A 15,559-nucleotide genomic window follows, 5' to 3' on the forward strand; every position below is an offset into this window, starting at 1 on the left:
CCCTGCCCTTACCGTGCTGACATCACAGTGGAGAGAGGTCGACAGTAAGCTTGTAAACAAGTAAATATGTACAGTCGAGCCAGTGATGATGAGCGCTTTACTTTCATAAAGGATAACGGGAGGTCCTCTTGACCACCGAGGGTATGGAGGCTTTGCAAAGAAAGAGACATGTGAGCTGAGGCTGAAGAAAGTGGGGCAGGGCCCCACGGATACTTGCAGAAGACACTTCTGACTGAGGGGGCAGCATGTGCAAGGGCCCCAAGGTAGGGGGGTCCAGGTGTGTTGGAGGCACCGGTGCCATGGAGGGCTCGGAGAGGTGAAGTGGGGGATGATGCAGAATAGGGTCCTGGGCTCCTGAAAGGACTTTGGCTTCTTTTACTCTGGGTGAGATGGGGACTTGGGAGGGTTTGAGCAGAGGAGGGGGTTTCCTCTGACTCAGGTGGTCACAGGGTCCCACCTGTAGGAGGGGCGAGGTGGGAGGATGAGCACTAGAGCCCCTCATCTAGGCCACACGGTCCCTCTAGTAGCAGGAGCCACAGTGACCTTAATTTTACAGATGAGAAAAGAGGTTTGGAAGGACCCTTCCCAGGACCCAGTCCCTTCCCAAGGCTGCCAGCTAGGACGAGGCAGTCATCTGAGGGCCTGTCTCCCCGTGGCCCTGTGTCATCCTGTAAATCACCTCTAATGGACGTGACTCCAGCAAGGTGAGATGAAGCTTCTGAGGGAGCTACAGTTTGGAAACCATTGAGAAATAAGACCTCCGAGGCAGACAGAAATAAAAAGTCCTAAAATTAGGGACTTCCCTGTCGGTCTAGTGGTGAAGACTCTGTGCTTCCAATGCAGGGGGGACAGGTGTGATCCATGGTCGGGGAACTAAGATCCTGCATGCTGCGTGGCACAGCCAAAATAAAAGTCCTAAAATTAAAAAAAAAAATGTACTGGAGTGTTTAAGACATACACTAGAATGAGTCAGTGATATCCATGTACTTAGCAGATATTTAAAACATCAAACCTTGCCCTTGCCCCTTAGGGACCCGTCTCCAGTTACCTCTCCTTTCCCTGCTCACAGCTGACCACTGTGGATGGTGATTTTCATTCCCTTTCAGCTTTCTTCTGTGTATGTAAACATACTCACCAACACTCCAGGCTTGCCCCCCCGGGGTGCATGTCCCTCCTCCGGCCGGATCATTGTACAGATGGGAGCACTAAGGCCAATGAGGGTGTCGCTTGCAGCTGCACAGCCAAGAAGCAGCAAAGCCTGGGGCTGAAATCCAGAGCCTGCGAACCCCAGATTGCTCTTCCTTATTCATTGGTGACTGGCCCTGAGGTGAAAATCCAGGCAAGCCAGCCTTGGGGTTGGGGGGAGCCCCAGAAGCCAGGAGACCCGATTTTAGCTCCCCTATATCTTCTGGGCTCCCAAACCCAGGTTGTTTTTTATTGTGACTTCATCATAAAATACAGAAAAATATGTTCAACGTATTTTATACAGTAAACAAATAACTGTAAAGCTGTGATTCTCTGTAATCACAATAGAACATTGTCAGCTCCCAGAAACCTCCCTCCTCTGTTACTCCCAAATGTAACAACTCTCCTGACTTTTGGATATTTGCTTCCTTGATCTTCTGCACAGTTTTACAAGTGAGAAACAAATGGTGTCATGTTGCCTGTTCTGAACTTGCTGTCCATGGACTCATACTTGATGTGTCATTTGGCGTCTGGCTTCTTTCACTCCGTGTAAAGTTGTTATGCTTCATCCCTGTTGTAGGTATCAGTAGTTTGGTCCCTGTGTGGTGTTGTGCTCTATGAATTTACCTTAGTTTGTTTATCCATTCTCCTGTGGGTGGATACCTGGTCTGTTTCTAGTTTTGAGGTTACTGTGAATGTTGCTGCTCTGAACATTCTAGTACATGTCATTTGGTAAACAAAGGCACTCGTTTCTGTTAGAGGGCTGTGGAATTGCTGGTTCATGGGGTAGTTTTTTGTTTGTTTGTTTGTTTGTGTTTTTTTTGCTGTACGCAGGCCTCTCACTGTTGTGGCCTCTCCCGTTGCAGAGCACAGGCTCCGGACGCGCAGGCTCAACAGCCATGGCTCATGGGCCCAGCTGCTCCGCGGCATGTGGGATCTTCCCGGACCGGGTCACGAACCCGTGTCCCCTGCATCGGCAGGCAGACTGTCAACCACTGCGCCACCAGGGAAGCCCCCATGGGGTAGTTTTTAATTGAGTTTTAATTGTTATTGCCAAACAATTTTCCATAGTGGTTGAACCATTTTATACTCCCAGCAGTACCGATTCCTTTACATTTTTGACAGCGCTTGGAGTTGTCAGTTTTTAAAATTTTAGCCATCCTGGTGGGTGGTTTCCATTTGTGTTTCCCCATAACTAATGAAGTTGTGTGTGTTCCTTCATTGTATGAGTGTCCTCTCCTTTGAGGTGCCCTTGCTCTTTTCACCTTGCCTCCCAGGTGGCTCACCTCTAACTGACAGCTGTAGCTCCTGCCCAGACCCTCAGCGATTGAAGCCCAAACCCCCTACGGAGCAGTGGGTCGGGTGGGGCCATGCAGACACTCCCCTGCTGTGCTGATGCCTGGCTTCCAGAGGCAGGTCTGGGTGTCCTCCATCAGGAGCTCCCCAGGGAGCAGGCCATCTTCTTGGCTGCAGTGATGGTGTTTCGTCACTGCAGGACTGCGTCACAGATACCTCAGCTGACGCGCCACTCTTAGTGGGAGGATGGGCAGGATCCAGGCAGGATGCGGGGGATCTTTCAGTTCCTCCCCAACCCTCGCCCGAGCTGCTGCTTGCTGGCTTTTTACTCGCTGAAGCGAGAATGTAAAAAGTGGCTCTGGTGTGCCTAGCAGCAGCCAGGGCCTCCACCACTCCTCAGCTGGGAGACCCAAAGTAAACAGTTCCCCTCTCTCAGCCTCTGCCCTGCCCTGGGCATGATCATGGCCCTCTGGTGGTGTGGTTGGGAGTGAGCAGGAGAGGCTCTGGAGGAGCGCCCTCATGCCCAAGGCCACCCAGCTGGCATTGGCTCCTGGACTCTGCAACCCTGACCACTCTCGGCCACACCGGCTGCCTTCACCTCTCTCTCATCTTGGCAGCCACATGCTTGGGTGTTCACTGGGGGCCAGGCAGTGGGCCAAGCCTCTGCACACAGTGGGTGCTTTCATGCTGCTGACAGCCCTGGTGCTGCTGAGTCACGGAGGCTCCGAGAGGTGAAGTTGCTGGGCTGGGGAGGGTGGGGAGGGGAGGGGAGGGGAGGGGAGAGCTGAGATTGGGCACAAGGCCCCTGTCCTTTACTTCCACATCCACCCTTCCTTTGGACTCTGGGTTCTCCATCCGAGCCCTATTTGGGAACCCAGCCCTATTCTGAGCTGAGCTCGTACCAGGGGAAGGTGCAGTGTTGGCCCCCGTGTTGGAGAGGAATTCCCTAATTCCCTAACTCCCCACCATGCCTACCTCCAGGCCCCAAGTGTGCTCCCTGCTCCGGCTCCTTACCCTGTGCCGGCCACATTCCCCAAGCTCCTTCCCAAGCTTCCTCAGGGACTTTGCACTTGCTCTTCCCCTGCCTGAAATTTGCTCCCTACACGTTGGCTCACCTGTCCCTCATGCAGCGTGGCTAACACAGCACCCATTCCCTGCCCTCCTTTCCCCTTTTCACTTTTCTTTGCTGCCACCTGACGTTGTGACCTGTGTACTGTCTGCCTCCCCCACTGGAATGTGAGCTTCCTGAAGGCAAGGGCTGTGTCTTAGTGACTCTCTGTCTCTGGAACCCAGGACAGAGTCTGGAGCTTAGGACATGCTCAGAAAAAGATTGGTGGCGTGAATAGATTCTGGAATTGTTTCTGAGGCTGTGTCCGGTCCTGGGCTGGGGATCTTTTGGGGAGACTTGGGTTCGTTCATTGTGCATTCAGCAGAGAGCCAGACACCGGGCTGGTGTGCTGAATTAGTGTTTAGAGGTGTGGGGAGAGTTGACCAGGAGGTGCATGCAGAGGACCCAGTCCAGCCCCTGAGGTCAGGAAGGCTTCCTGGAGGAGACATTGGTTCAGCTGAGACCTTAAGGAAGAAGGGGAACTCACAGAAGGTGTTGGGGATGGAGGCCAGAGGGAAGGACCTGAGTGCCAGAGGCCTGGCAGAGAGTGAGGGTCGGGGAGGAGGGGCTGGGGAGGTGGGTAGTGGCTGGCGTGGTAATCATTGTCACAGTCATCAGCCTTCTTGAGAGCTTTCTAGGTGCCTTTCTGCTTATGCCAGGCCTTCTTGTGGTGGAAAGGACCTTGTTCTGTGTTCTACGCACACTGGGGAGCCATGGAAGGGTTTTGAACAGAGAGGGACAGGGTCAGATTTAGGATGGAGTACAGGGGTTGAGAGCCCAGGCTGGGAACCCAGGGAGAAAGCCAGGGTGGGAGGGGAGGCGGGGCAGGAGAGGATCAGGAAGCCCGTGGATGGGCAGAGAGGACGGGCAGAGAGGACAACGGGCGGAGCAGGGCTGGGAAGCAGCAGAGGCCAGGGCCTGAGGGGCCTGGAATCCTGAGCTGAGGAGCCTGGCTCTTTCCCGAGGCCCGGGGGAAGCCATGGGTCAGATTTGAGGGTCCCTCTAGGTGCTGAGGGAGACAGATGGGAGGCTGGGAGGCTGGGGAAGAGGTGAGGTGAGTCCTCGTGGGAGAGGACAGCGCTGGACCTGAGCCGCATTGTAGGGAGGCTGGGGTGGAAACCCTGGTCCCATTAAGACTGAAGCACAGATTGGTGGATGTTTGGGAGCGAAGATCTGGTGGTCCTGGGTGTGTTCAGTCTGTGGGTGTGAGCCTGGAGGTGCCAGCCGTACCTGCTGGGGGACGGAGCCCCTGCTGGACCCTGTCTTTGCAGCTCAGAGTCCAGAACGTGATTTCTCCCCCGCTGTTTACTTCCCTGTCACTGTCCATCTTGTCTTCCTCCGGCTTCCTCCCACTTACCTCCCTTCCCTCTGCCTGGGGCCCGGGCAGCCTGCCACCGTCACATGCCAGGCAGTAGTGTGTCCAACCCACCAGCTCCCCTGGGGCACGAGAGAAAGCTGATGCCCACGGTGTCCCCAGAGCCAGCTGCCACTTCTCTGGGGGCCACCGTAGCTCCTGACCTGCTGTCCGCAAATAACCCCAGGCCAGGAAAGGCGAAAGGCGCCTTGAGCTCCATGGCCCTTGTCCAGGCCTGTGGCTCCAGGTAGGGGCCCAGCTGGTGGCTGCCTTCCCCCCTTTCTCCCCTCTGCCCCGGGAACCTGAGACGAAGCAGCAGCCTCGGCGTCTGTCAGTCTGTTGGCTGCTGGTCCCTGAGGACGGAAGCAGAGGTCTCTGGGAGGGGACCAGGGCCTCGGTTAAGCCCCCAGGACTGGCTCCTGGGCCCCAGATAAGTGTACACGCAATAGGTTCCTTTCTTGTTGAAGATCCGGAGCACTGAGACCTTCCTTTCCTCTGTCATCTGGTGGGGACAAGGGGACAAGGAGGGAACTGAGGCTGAGGGAGTGATATGAGGTGGCCTGGTGCCAGGGTTGGGGGGGTACTCGGTTTGCTAAAGGTGGCAGGTTGGTGGCTCCTTGGTTTGGAAAGGAGTGAGTGAGTGAGAGAGAGCGAGCGAGAGAGGGAGTGTGTGCGTGTGCGTGTGCGTGTGTGTGTGTGTGTGTGTGTGTGTGTGTGTGTGTGTGTGTGTGTGGGGGGCTGGCAGGCAGATACTGGTGGCTTTGAGCACTCCCTCAGGTGCCCAGGGCTGTCTGATTCAGCCCAGGTGACCTCAGCGCTGGGGCATGGGAGTGACGCAGGGGGCGGAGCTGCAGCTCCTCGCCTGCCTCCCGCCCCACCCCGCCCCTCCAGGAGTGACGGTGGGTGGAGGGGCCGCCTCTGCTCAGCACGGGTGTCCTGAGTGTCCAGGCACAGGCCAGGGAGCTGTGCTCCTTCCAGAGTGGGCTTTGAGGGCAAGCTCGTGTCCTTTCCTCCCAAAGACTGGGCTCCCTGGGGACATGGCCACCTCTTCCCCCTCAGCCTGGGCCCCAGGGCAGGTCTCGCCCCACCCGCCCTGGCTCCACCCTGTCAGAGCAGCCCGAGGGGCCTCAGAGGAGGGCTGTCCCGAGGGAAGGCGCTGAGGCCCAATCCCCCTCCCACTCTGACAGGCTCCTCTCTTGTCTTGCAGACTGTGCTCTGTCCACCGCTCCTCCTGCATGTCCTGCTGCCCTGAGCTGTCCCGAGCTAGGTGACAGCCTGTCACGCTGCCACCATGAACGAGGTGTCTGTCATCAAAGAAGGCTGGCTCCACAAGCGCGGTAAGGGGCTGCTTTTGCCCTCAGGATTGCGTGTCTCCCCTTTCCGCCCTGGCTCTTCTGGCAGCTGTGCCCTGAGAGGCAGAGGTACAGGGTCTTTACCACCTGAGGAGCCAGCATTCCAAGCCTTGTCTGCCTCCCTCCCTGCCCCTGGCCAGTAGCTCCTTACCAGCCCATTTCATGGGATCTTTGAAAGTAGTCTGGACAGAAGGACTGTGGCTGTGCCTGGACCTGAGTCTCCAGGCCTAGCTGGACCTCCTGCATGAGCCTCCAGGCCACGCCTCAAGTTCTGCCTCTGCATTAGTGATCCTGTTTGTAGCCCCATTTTATAAATGAAGAAACTGAGGCTCAGAGAGGGTCAGTCACTTAACTGAAGGAACACAGTGAGATGATATTCAGCATTTATTCATTCAGCAACTACTCATGGAGTGTGTGGTATGCCGGGCTGGCCACCCCAGGCTCCGAGGACACTGTGGTGCCCTCATGGAGTTTGCGATCCATTGGGGGTTGGGGACAAACAATAAACAGATAAACAGACATAAGGTCAGGTGGTAAGTGCCGTTGTGAAAAATAGGAGCTATGAGGGAGAACGGGCTGGAGAAAGATGGGGTTCAGTGGAAGCGGCCTGAGGAGAGGACAGTGAACAGAGGCCTGGAGGAGGTGAGGGAGCGAGCCACACGGATAGACAGGCAAGGGTGTTGCAGGGAATGAGACAGCAAGGACAAAGGTGGGACTGTGTCTGGACCGGAGAGTTGACCAGTGTGGCTGGCGCAGAGCGAGCGAGGGCGAGCTGGAGGAGGTGGGCAGAGCGGTGATGCAGCATCAGACCTTCGGCCCTCAACTCCATGGAAAGGGCTTTAACTCTCCAGGCGTTCAGAAGTCCAGGATGTTGTGAGCCGGCGCATGACCCGGTCTGCTTGTGCTGGTGGGCAGCTGAGAAATGCAGTCATTTACAGGGAAGAGACTGAGAGACTAGACCCTTAGGCCCCAGGCCCCTGCCCCAGAACCAGCACACTTAACGCCCACGCTGCTGTGTACAGGGGCAGCTAGGAAGAGGCACGTGCTGAGAGTCAGCTTGTCCAGGCGCCCAGGAGCGAAGGAGGCAGACTGCCCTGGCTTCCGCAGACCCTCCCCTGCGGAGGGGGACGCCAGGCCTGAGGGTAGCCACTCTGTGCGCTTTCATTCACTCAGCAGACATCTGTTGAGCAGCTCCCGTGTTCCAGGCACTGTTCTAGGTGCTGGAGACACAGCAGTGAACCAGATGAGCCAAAAGTCCCCATCCTTTTGTTGTTGTCTTACATTGATGGGGAGAGCCCATGGCACCTGAGTAGACAGGTGTGAGCAGGAGGAGGGGTGTGAGGGGGGCTGTCCCAAACGGGGTGGTCAGTGAGGGCCTCACTGAGAGGGGGGTTTGAATAAAGATCTGCAGGGACGTGGGGGAGTGAGCCCCACAGTTAACTGGGGCAAGGGCGAAGGGGACAGCCCATGAGTCCACAGAGGGGAGTGGGCCAGGCATGTTTAAAGGGGGCGAGGAGGCTGGTGGGGCTTGCCCTGCAGAAACTGGGAGAGGTGCCCGCCCATCCTGCCCTGTTCCAGCCCGCAGACATGGAGCAGTGATGAGGGACGGAGGTGGCTCCCCAGGCCAGGCCTCCCCATCACACTGAGCAGGGGAGAATCCTTTCCTGCTGCCCTTTCCAGGCAGGGTGGTACTCAAGACACCTTGGCTTACCCGCCCAGATTGGGCCCTGAGTTAGGGGCTGTTGATGGAGCTTTCTGAACCTTGGCAGGTGTCAACCCTGGCTCTGCCACTTCCTCTCAGTGTGACTGGGTAAGCTATGTCATCTCTCTGAACCTTGGTTTCACATCTGTAAAATGGGTCAACAACCCAGGCCTCTGAGATTGTCAGCTTCATGAGGGCAGGGATTTTATCTGGCTTGTTCACTGAGATGTCCCCAGTGCCCTAGAAAAGTGCTTGGCATGCAGTAGGCACTCGGTAACTGTTGAATGAACGTTTGGGATTGTGTGTGTGGATAGTGCGAGTGTGTTAGGGTGTGCCAGGGTCTCAGGCTCCTGAGTTTCCGTGGCCCGTGGCTCGCTAGGCTGGGTTGGCAGAGCCCTGAAGGTGGCCCGAGAACTGTGGCCGGGGCAGGGCTTTGTCTCTGGCATTAATGCTGATGGCATTAAGTGGATCTCAGCCCCTCCTAGACCTTCAGTGTCTCCACTTACCTGCATGGACCCAGACAAGCTGCTGAGATGACCACCGGCCTTGGGTTTGTACCATAGCTACACACATGCGTGCGTGTCACTCCTGGGTCTCTCCAGTGCCTGTCATTCTGAGCAGCAGCTGGCAGAGGTGGGTAAGGCAAAGTGGGCTCTGCAGCTGTTTGGACACCCCCGCTACCCCACCCCACCCCACCCCACCCCTGGTGGTTGAAATAACAGCAGCTCTGGCTTACTGTGTGCCCACTCTGCCAGGCCTGGGGCTCTGCACTAGGCAGACCCAGTTTTGTTGCATTTCCATTACTGCCCCATCAGGTGGGCACCGTCTCGCAGCTGAAGCTCGGCAGGAAGACTGACTTGCCTGAGGTCTCAGCAAGGAGGTGGTGGTGCTGAGGTTCAGGCTCCAACTCCTGGCTCACATGCTGCCTCTTGCTCAGCAAGGTCCACTCAAGGCATGGGTCCCTTATGCCATGTGCGGGTGTCCTTTCTGACACAGCCTCAGCATACTCTCTCCCAGGCCCCACCAGGCCAGGCCCCATTTGCCAGTTTAGAGGCAGACAGCGTAGTGGTCAAGAACATGGACTCTGGACAGAGCAAACCTGGGTTCCAATCCCAGCTCTCCCGGTCAACAACTGTGAGCCTCAGGCAGGTAATGAAACCTCTTTGTGCCTCAGTTTCCTCATTTGTAAAATAGGATTGTTGTGAGGATATTTTTCCTTCTAGGTTTCTTTTTTTTCTTAGCTTGTTATTGATATATAAAGCACCACAGGTAAGTGCCTGGATTATAAGCTTACCCCCAAACCTGTGTCCAGGGCAAGAAATAGAGTCAGTCAGTCCCCAGAAGCCCCTGTGCCTCTCCCAAGCAGTAACCACTCTCCCAACCTCCAATAGAGTAGATGAATTTTTCTAGTTTTGTTTTTCTTTCTAAAATTGAGGTAAAATTTACATAACACTGAATTAACTGTTTTAAAGTGCACAATTCAGTGGCCTTTAGTACATTCACAGTGTTGTGTAACCACCACCTCTGTCTAGTTCCCAAACATTTTCATCTGCCTGAAAGAAAGCCCTGTACTTGTTAAGGAGTCAGTTCTCATTCCCCCTCCTCCCAGCCCCTGGCAGCCACCAATTTGTTTTCCGTTTTTATGGATTTACTTATTTTGGACATTTCATATAAATGAATCATACAATATGTGGCCACAAAAGTCTGGTTTCTTTCACTTAGCATAACTTTTTTAAAAAATAAATTTATTTATTTTTTTATTTTTGGCCGTATTGGGTCTTCGCTGCTGCTCACGGGCTTTCTCGATTTGCGGCTAGCGGGGGCTACTCTTCGTTGCGGTGCGCGGGCTTCTCATTGCGGTGGCTTCTCTTGTTGTGGAGCACGGGCTCTAGGCGCGCGGGCTTCAGTAGTTGCGGCACGCGAGCTCAGTAGTTGTGGCTCACGGGCTCTAGAGCACAGGCTCAGTAGTTGTGGCGCACAGGCTTAGTTGCTCCGTGGCATGTGGGATCTTCCCAGGCCAGGGCTCGAAGCCGTGTCCCCTGCATTGGCAGGCAGATTCTCAAACACTGAGCCACCAGGGAAGCCCCCAGCATAATGTTTTTGAGGTTCATCCATGCTGTAGCATGTATCAGTACTTCATTCCTTTTTTTTTTTTCCTTTTTAAATTTATTTATTTATTTTTGGCTGTGTTGGGTCTTTGTTGTTGCTCGCGGGCTTTCTCTAGTTGCGGTGAGCGGGGGCTACTCTTTGTTGCAGTGCGCGGGATTCTCATTGCGGTGGCTTCTCTTGTTGGGGAGCACGGGCTCTAGGCGTGCGGGCTTCAGTAGTTGTGGCGTGAGGTCTCGGTAGTTGTGGCTCGCAGGCTCTAGAGTGCAGGCTCAGTAGTCGTGGCACATGGGCATAGTTGCTCCATGGCATGTGGGATCTTCCTAGACCAGGGCTCAAACCCATGTCCCCTGCATTGGCAGGCAGATTCTTAACCACTGCGCCACCAGGGAAGCCCCTTCATTCCCTTTTATAGCCAAACAATATTCCATTGTATGAATATACCATATTTTCTTTATCCATATGTCTGTTGATGGACATCTAAGGTATTTCTGCCTTTTGGCTGTTGTGAATAGTGCTGCTATGAACATTTGTATACAAGGATTTGAATACTTGTTTTCAATTTGGGCGGGGTATACATCTAGGAGTGGAATTGCTGGGATGTATATATCTATTAGATTATATTATTTATAATCTATTATATATAGTTAGATAATGTGGGTAAGAAATATATAAAATCTGGGTCATACATTCTGTATGTGTAATCTACAATGTATTCTATATTTAACTTTTTGAGGAAGCGCCAAGCTTCCACAGGGTTGCACCATTTTACAGTCCCATCAGCAGTGCACAGGGTTTCCATTTCTCCACATCCTCACCCACACCTGTTCTTTTTCTTTTAGTTTTTTTGTTTTTGTTTTTGTTTTTAATAAAAGCCACCCTGGTGGGTATTAAGTGGTATCTCGTTTTGATTTGCATTTCCCTAATGACTGATGATGTTGAGCATCTTTTTATATGCTTCTTGGCCATTTGTATATCTTTGGTGAGATGTCTGTTTAGGTCCTTCACCCTTTTTTTTCTTTTAAGATTTGGGTAAATTATTTTTATTTTTATGCCTATTCATATCTTGTTGTATTGATTATGTTATGTATGTATTTTAAGATTTTAACTCTTCAAAAGTGTCAATAATGATTTTTGGCATATAGTTCATAGTTTTATATAATCAAGTCTATCAAGTTTTTTCGCTCTTTAATTTTTTTTTTTTACATCTTTATTGGAGTATAACCGTTTTACAGTGTTGTGTTAGTTTCTGCTGTAAAACAAAGTGAATCAGCTATATGTATACATGTATCCCCATATCCCCTCCCTCTTGCGCCTCCCTCCCACCCTCCCTATCCCACCCCTCTAGGTGGACACAAAGCACTGAGCTGATCTCCCTGTGCTATGCAGCTGCTTCCTACTAGCTATCTGTTTTACATTTCGTAGTGTACATATGTCAGTGCTACTCTCTCACTTCATCCCAGCTTACCCTTCCCCCCCCTTCACCCAGTTTTTAATCAGACTGTGTTTTTGTTGATTAGTTGTAAGAGTTCTTTATATATTCTGGATACTAGACTCTTATCAGGTATACGATTTGCAAATATTTTCACCCATTCTGTTTGGTTGTCTTTTTATTTTCTTGATAACATCCTTTGCACAAAAGTTTTTTATTTCAGTGAGTCCACTTGATCTATTTTTTCCTTTGTTGTCATATCTAAGAATCTGTTGCCAAGTCCAGTGTCACGAAGATTTACCCCAGTGTATTTTTTTTTTTTTTTTTTTTTTTTTTTTTTTTTTTTTTCAGTACGCGGGCCTCTCACTGTTGTGGCCTCTCCCGTTGTGGAGCACAGGCTCCGGACGCGCAGGCTCAGCGGCCATGGCTCACGGGCCCAGCCACTCCGCGGCACATGGGATCTTCCCAGACCGGGGCACGAACCCGTGTCCCCTGCATCGGCAGGCGGACTCCCAACCACTGCGCCACCAGGGAAGCCCTACCCCAGTGTATTTTTCTAAGAGTTTTATAGTTTTAGCTCTTATATTTAGGTAGATCGACTTTGAGTTAATTTTTTTATATGGCATATGGTATAGGGTTCCAACTCTGTTCTTTTGCATGTGGGTATCCAGTTGTCCCAGCATCATTTGTTGAAGAGACTGGTCTTCCCCCCTGAAATGGTCTTGGTATTGTTGTTGAAAATCTGTTGCCCATAAGTATGTAGGTTTATTTTTTGACTCTCAGTTCTACTCCATTGGTCTATATGTTTATCTTTATACCACACTGATTTGATTATTGTAGCTTTGTAGTAAGTTTTGAAATCAGGAAGTATGAGTCCTTTTACTTTGTTCTTCTTTTTTTGTGTGTGATACGCGGGCCTCTCACTGTTGTGGCCTTTCCCGTTGCGGAGCACAGGCTCCGGACGCACAGGCTTAGTGGCCATGGCTCACGGGCCCAGCCGCTCCGCGGCACGTGGGATCCTCCCGGACTGGGGAACGAACCCACGTCCCCCACATTGGCAGGCGGACTCCCAACCACTGCACCGCCAGGGAAGCCCTGTTCTTTTTCAATATTGCTTTGGCTGTTTGGAACCCCTTGCCACATGAATTTGAATTCCATGTAAATTTGAGGGTTGACTCTTCCTCAACAGCAAAAAAGGCTATTGGAATTTTGACAGGGAATGTGTTGAATCTGTAGATGGCTTTAGATAGTATTGTAATCTTAATATCAGGTCTTTCAATCCATGAACACAGGATCTTTGAATTTATTTAGGTCTTTAATTTCTTTCAGCGGTGTTTGTAGTTTTTAGTGTATAAATCTTTGCCTCCTTGTGCTGTTGTAAATGGAATTGTTTTCTTAATTTCCTTTTTGGATTATTCATTGCTGGTGTATAGAAACAATTTGTTTCTGTGTGTTGCTTTGGCTGAATTTGTTAGCTCTAGTAGTTGTTTTGTGGATTATTTGTGATTTTCTGTATATAAGATCATGTTATCTGCAAATGAGATACTTTTACTTATTCCTTTTCAAGTTGGATACTTTTTATCTTTTTCTTTTTCTCTGGTTAGAACTTCCATTACAGTGTTTCATAGCAGTGGTGAAAGTGGACATCTTTGTCTTGTTCCTGATCTTAGGGGAAAGTTTTCATCCTTTCATCATTGAGTATGTTGTTAACTTGTGGGTTTTTCACAGATGTCCTTTATCCTGTGGAAGAAATTCCCTTCTCTTCCTAGCTTACTGAGTATTTTTATCATGAAAGAGCGTTGGATTTTGTCAGATGCCTTTTCTGTGTCAATCTGGATGACCTTGTGTTTTTCACCCTTCATGATATATACTGCATTGATTGGTTTTCATGTATTTGAACTGCCCTGGCAGTCCTGGGATAATACCCATTTGGTCATGGTATATAGTCCTTTTATTGTGCTGTTGAATTTGGGGTTTTGCTAGTTTCTGAACCGTACATACATGGAATCATTTAGTATCTACATTTGAAAGGATTTAACAAGTTAAAACCTATAAGATACTTAGGACAGTGCTTGGCAGGCACAAAGTACTGCTGTATAGTACTGTCTGATCATCATCATTAATTAATGGATATCCTCATAAGAGGAAACAAAGACATAGAGAAGTGAGGTGACTTATTGGAGCCCACCCTGCCATCCTGCCTCTCCATGTGCTATGTGAGTGAAGGGCCTGGCACACTCTTTGCTTGCCCAGTGGACTGATGATAAAGAGTATTTATTGATTTATTGGTGTGCTGGGCCCTAGCTAGGCTGGGTGTTTTATGTTTGCTTTATATTTGAAATCTCATTTTTTTTTTAGCAACTTGAGATATAATATAATTCACATACCATACAATTCAGCCATTTAAAGTGTACAGTTCAGTGGCTTTTAGGGTATTTAGAGTTGTGCATCCATCACCACAGTCGATTTCAGAACATTCTCACTACCCTAAAAAGGACTCCCCCTTGGCCATCACCCTCCAATCTCCCCCCAGACTCGCCCCCTCCTCAGCCATAGGCAACCACTGATCAACTTTTCATCTCTGTAAGTTTCCCTATTCTGGACATTTTATGTAAATGAAATCATATAATTTGTGATCCTTCGTTGCAGGCTTCTTTCACTTAGCATAAGGTATGATTCATCAACCTTGTAGCGTGTATTAATACTTCATTTCCCTTTTTTTTTTTTTCTTTTGCCCGCATTGCACGACATGAGGGATCTTAGTTCCCCAATCAGGGATCGAACCCGTGCTCCCTGCACTGGAAGTATGGAGTCCTAACCACTGGACCACCAGGGAATTCCCAATATTTCATTTCTTTTTATGACTAATATTAATATTCCATCATACGGATATGTCATGTTTTGTTTATCCATTCATTAGTTGATGAACTTTTGAGTTTCCACTCTTTGTTTTTTTAAGATTTATTCTTTCTTTCTTTATTTATTTAATTTATTATTTTTGGCTGCGTCGGGTCTTAGCTGCAACTGCAGCACACCGGATCTTTGTTGAGGCATGTGGGATCTTTTTTGTTGCAGCACATGGGCTCTTGCGATGCGGTGCTGGGCTTCTCTCTAGTTGTGGCGTGCGGGTTTTCTCTTCTCTAGTTGTGGTGCACGGGCTCCAGGGCGCGTGAGCTCTGTAGTTTGCGACACGCAGGCTCTCTAGTTGAGACGCTCGAGCTCAGTAGTTGTGGCATGTGGGCTTAGTTGCCCCGTGGCATGTGGGATCTTAGTTCCCCAACCAGGGATTGAGCCTGCGTCCCCTGCATTATAAGGTGGATTCTTTACCACTGGACCACCAGGGAAGTCCCTCCACCCTTTACTATAATGAATAATGTTGCTGTGGACATTTATGTTTTTTGTGTGGATATATGTTTCACCGTCTTATTTTAGTCCTTAGCAGCCCTCTGAGGAGTGGGTCCTTATAGTGTGCACCTGTGTGTATGTGTGTACAGGGTGCCTCGATATTCATGGTTAGAAAAAATGGAAGGGGTCAAGGAGCATTTGGAGGGCACAGCAACAGTTATACCCCGCCTGGCACAGTGTTTTGACATTTGATCCACCTGCACAGCTGTACTGGTGCATACCCGCCCGTGGGATTTGGCCTTACAGGGCCACAGGGCATGTGTGTTTGGAAGCCTGGGCCTCCCCTGGGACTGGGCCACGCGCTGGCAAGGATGGCTCACTGCTGGACACACGCTGAGGCAGCTGGTGCCCTGAGGCACTGCGGCAGGCGCCTTCCTGCCAGGCATGACCTCTGGATCACTGGGCCCAGCCCAGTGCCCAGCCTGCATTAGCAGGGGCCACCTCGAGGGTTTCTCCAGGAGAAGCACCCTCCTGCCGACCCTCTTGTCCATCCTCCTCCCAAAGTGGTGCCCCTTGTGAGGCACTGCCACACTGGGCTGGCTGCCCTGACCTCTCTCCCTCCCACTCTGCCTTCGTACAGGTGAATACATCAAGACCTGGCGGCCCCGGTACTTCCTGC

At 51.1% G+C, this 15,559-nt stretch overlaps 1 protein-coding gene across 2 annotated transcripts in view; it reads left to right on the top strand.

Annotated features, from left to right (window-relative positions):
• Positions 1-6,234: 6,234 nt before the first annotated feature.
• Positions 6,235-15,559, top strand: part of AKT2 (AKT serine/threonine kinase 2) — a 28,778-nt gene continuing 19,453 nt past the window's right edge. For both annotated transcript variants that reach the window (XM_007458655.1, XM_007458654.1), the window contains exons 1-2: positions 6,235-6,280; positions 15,521-15,557. In XM_007458655.1, coding sequence (XP_007458717.1) covers positions 6,235-6,280; positions 15,521-15,557 — 83 coding nt within the window. The remainder of the gene's footprint in view (positions 6,281-15,520; positions 15,558-15,559) is intronic.

Source organism: Lipotes vexillifer, unplaced genomic scaffold (genome assembly GCF_000442215.2).
Source record: "Lipotes vexillifer unplaced genomic scaffold, Lipotes_vexillifer_v1.1 scaffold371, whole genome shotgun sequence".
NCBI lineage: Eukaryota > Metazoa > Chordata > Mammalia > Artiodactyla > Lipotidae > Lipotes > Lipotes vexillifer.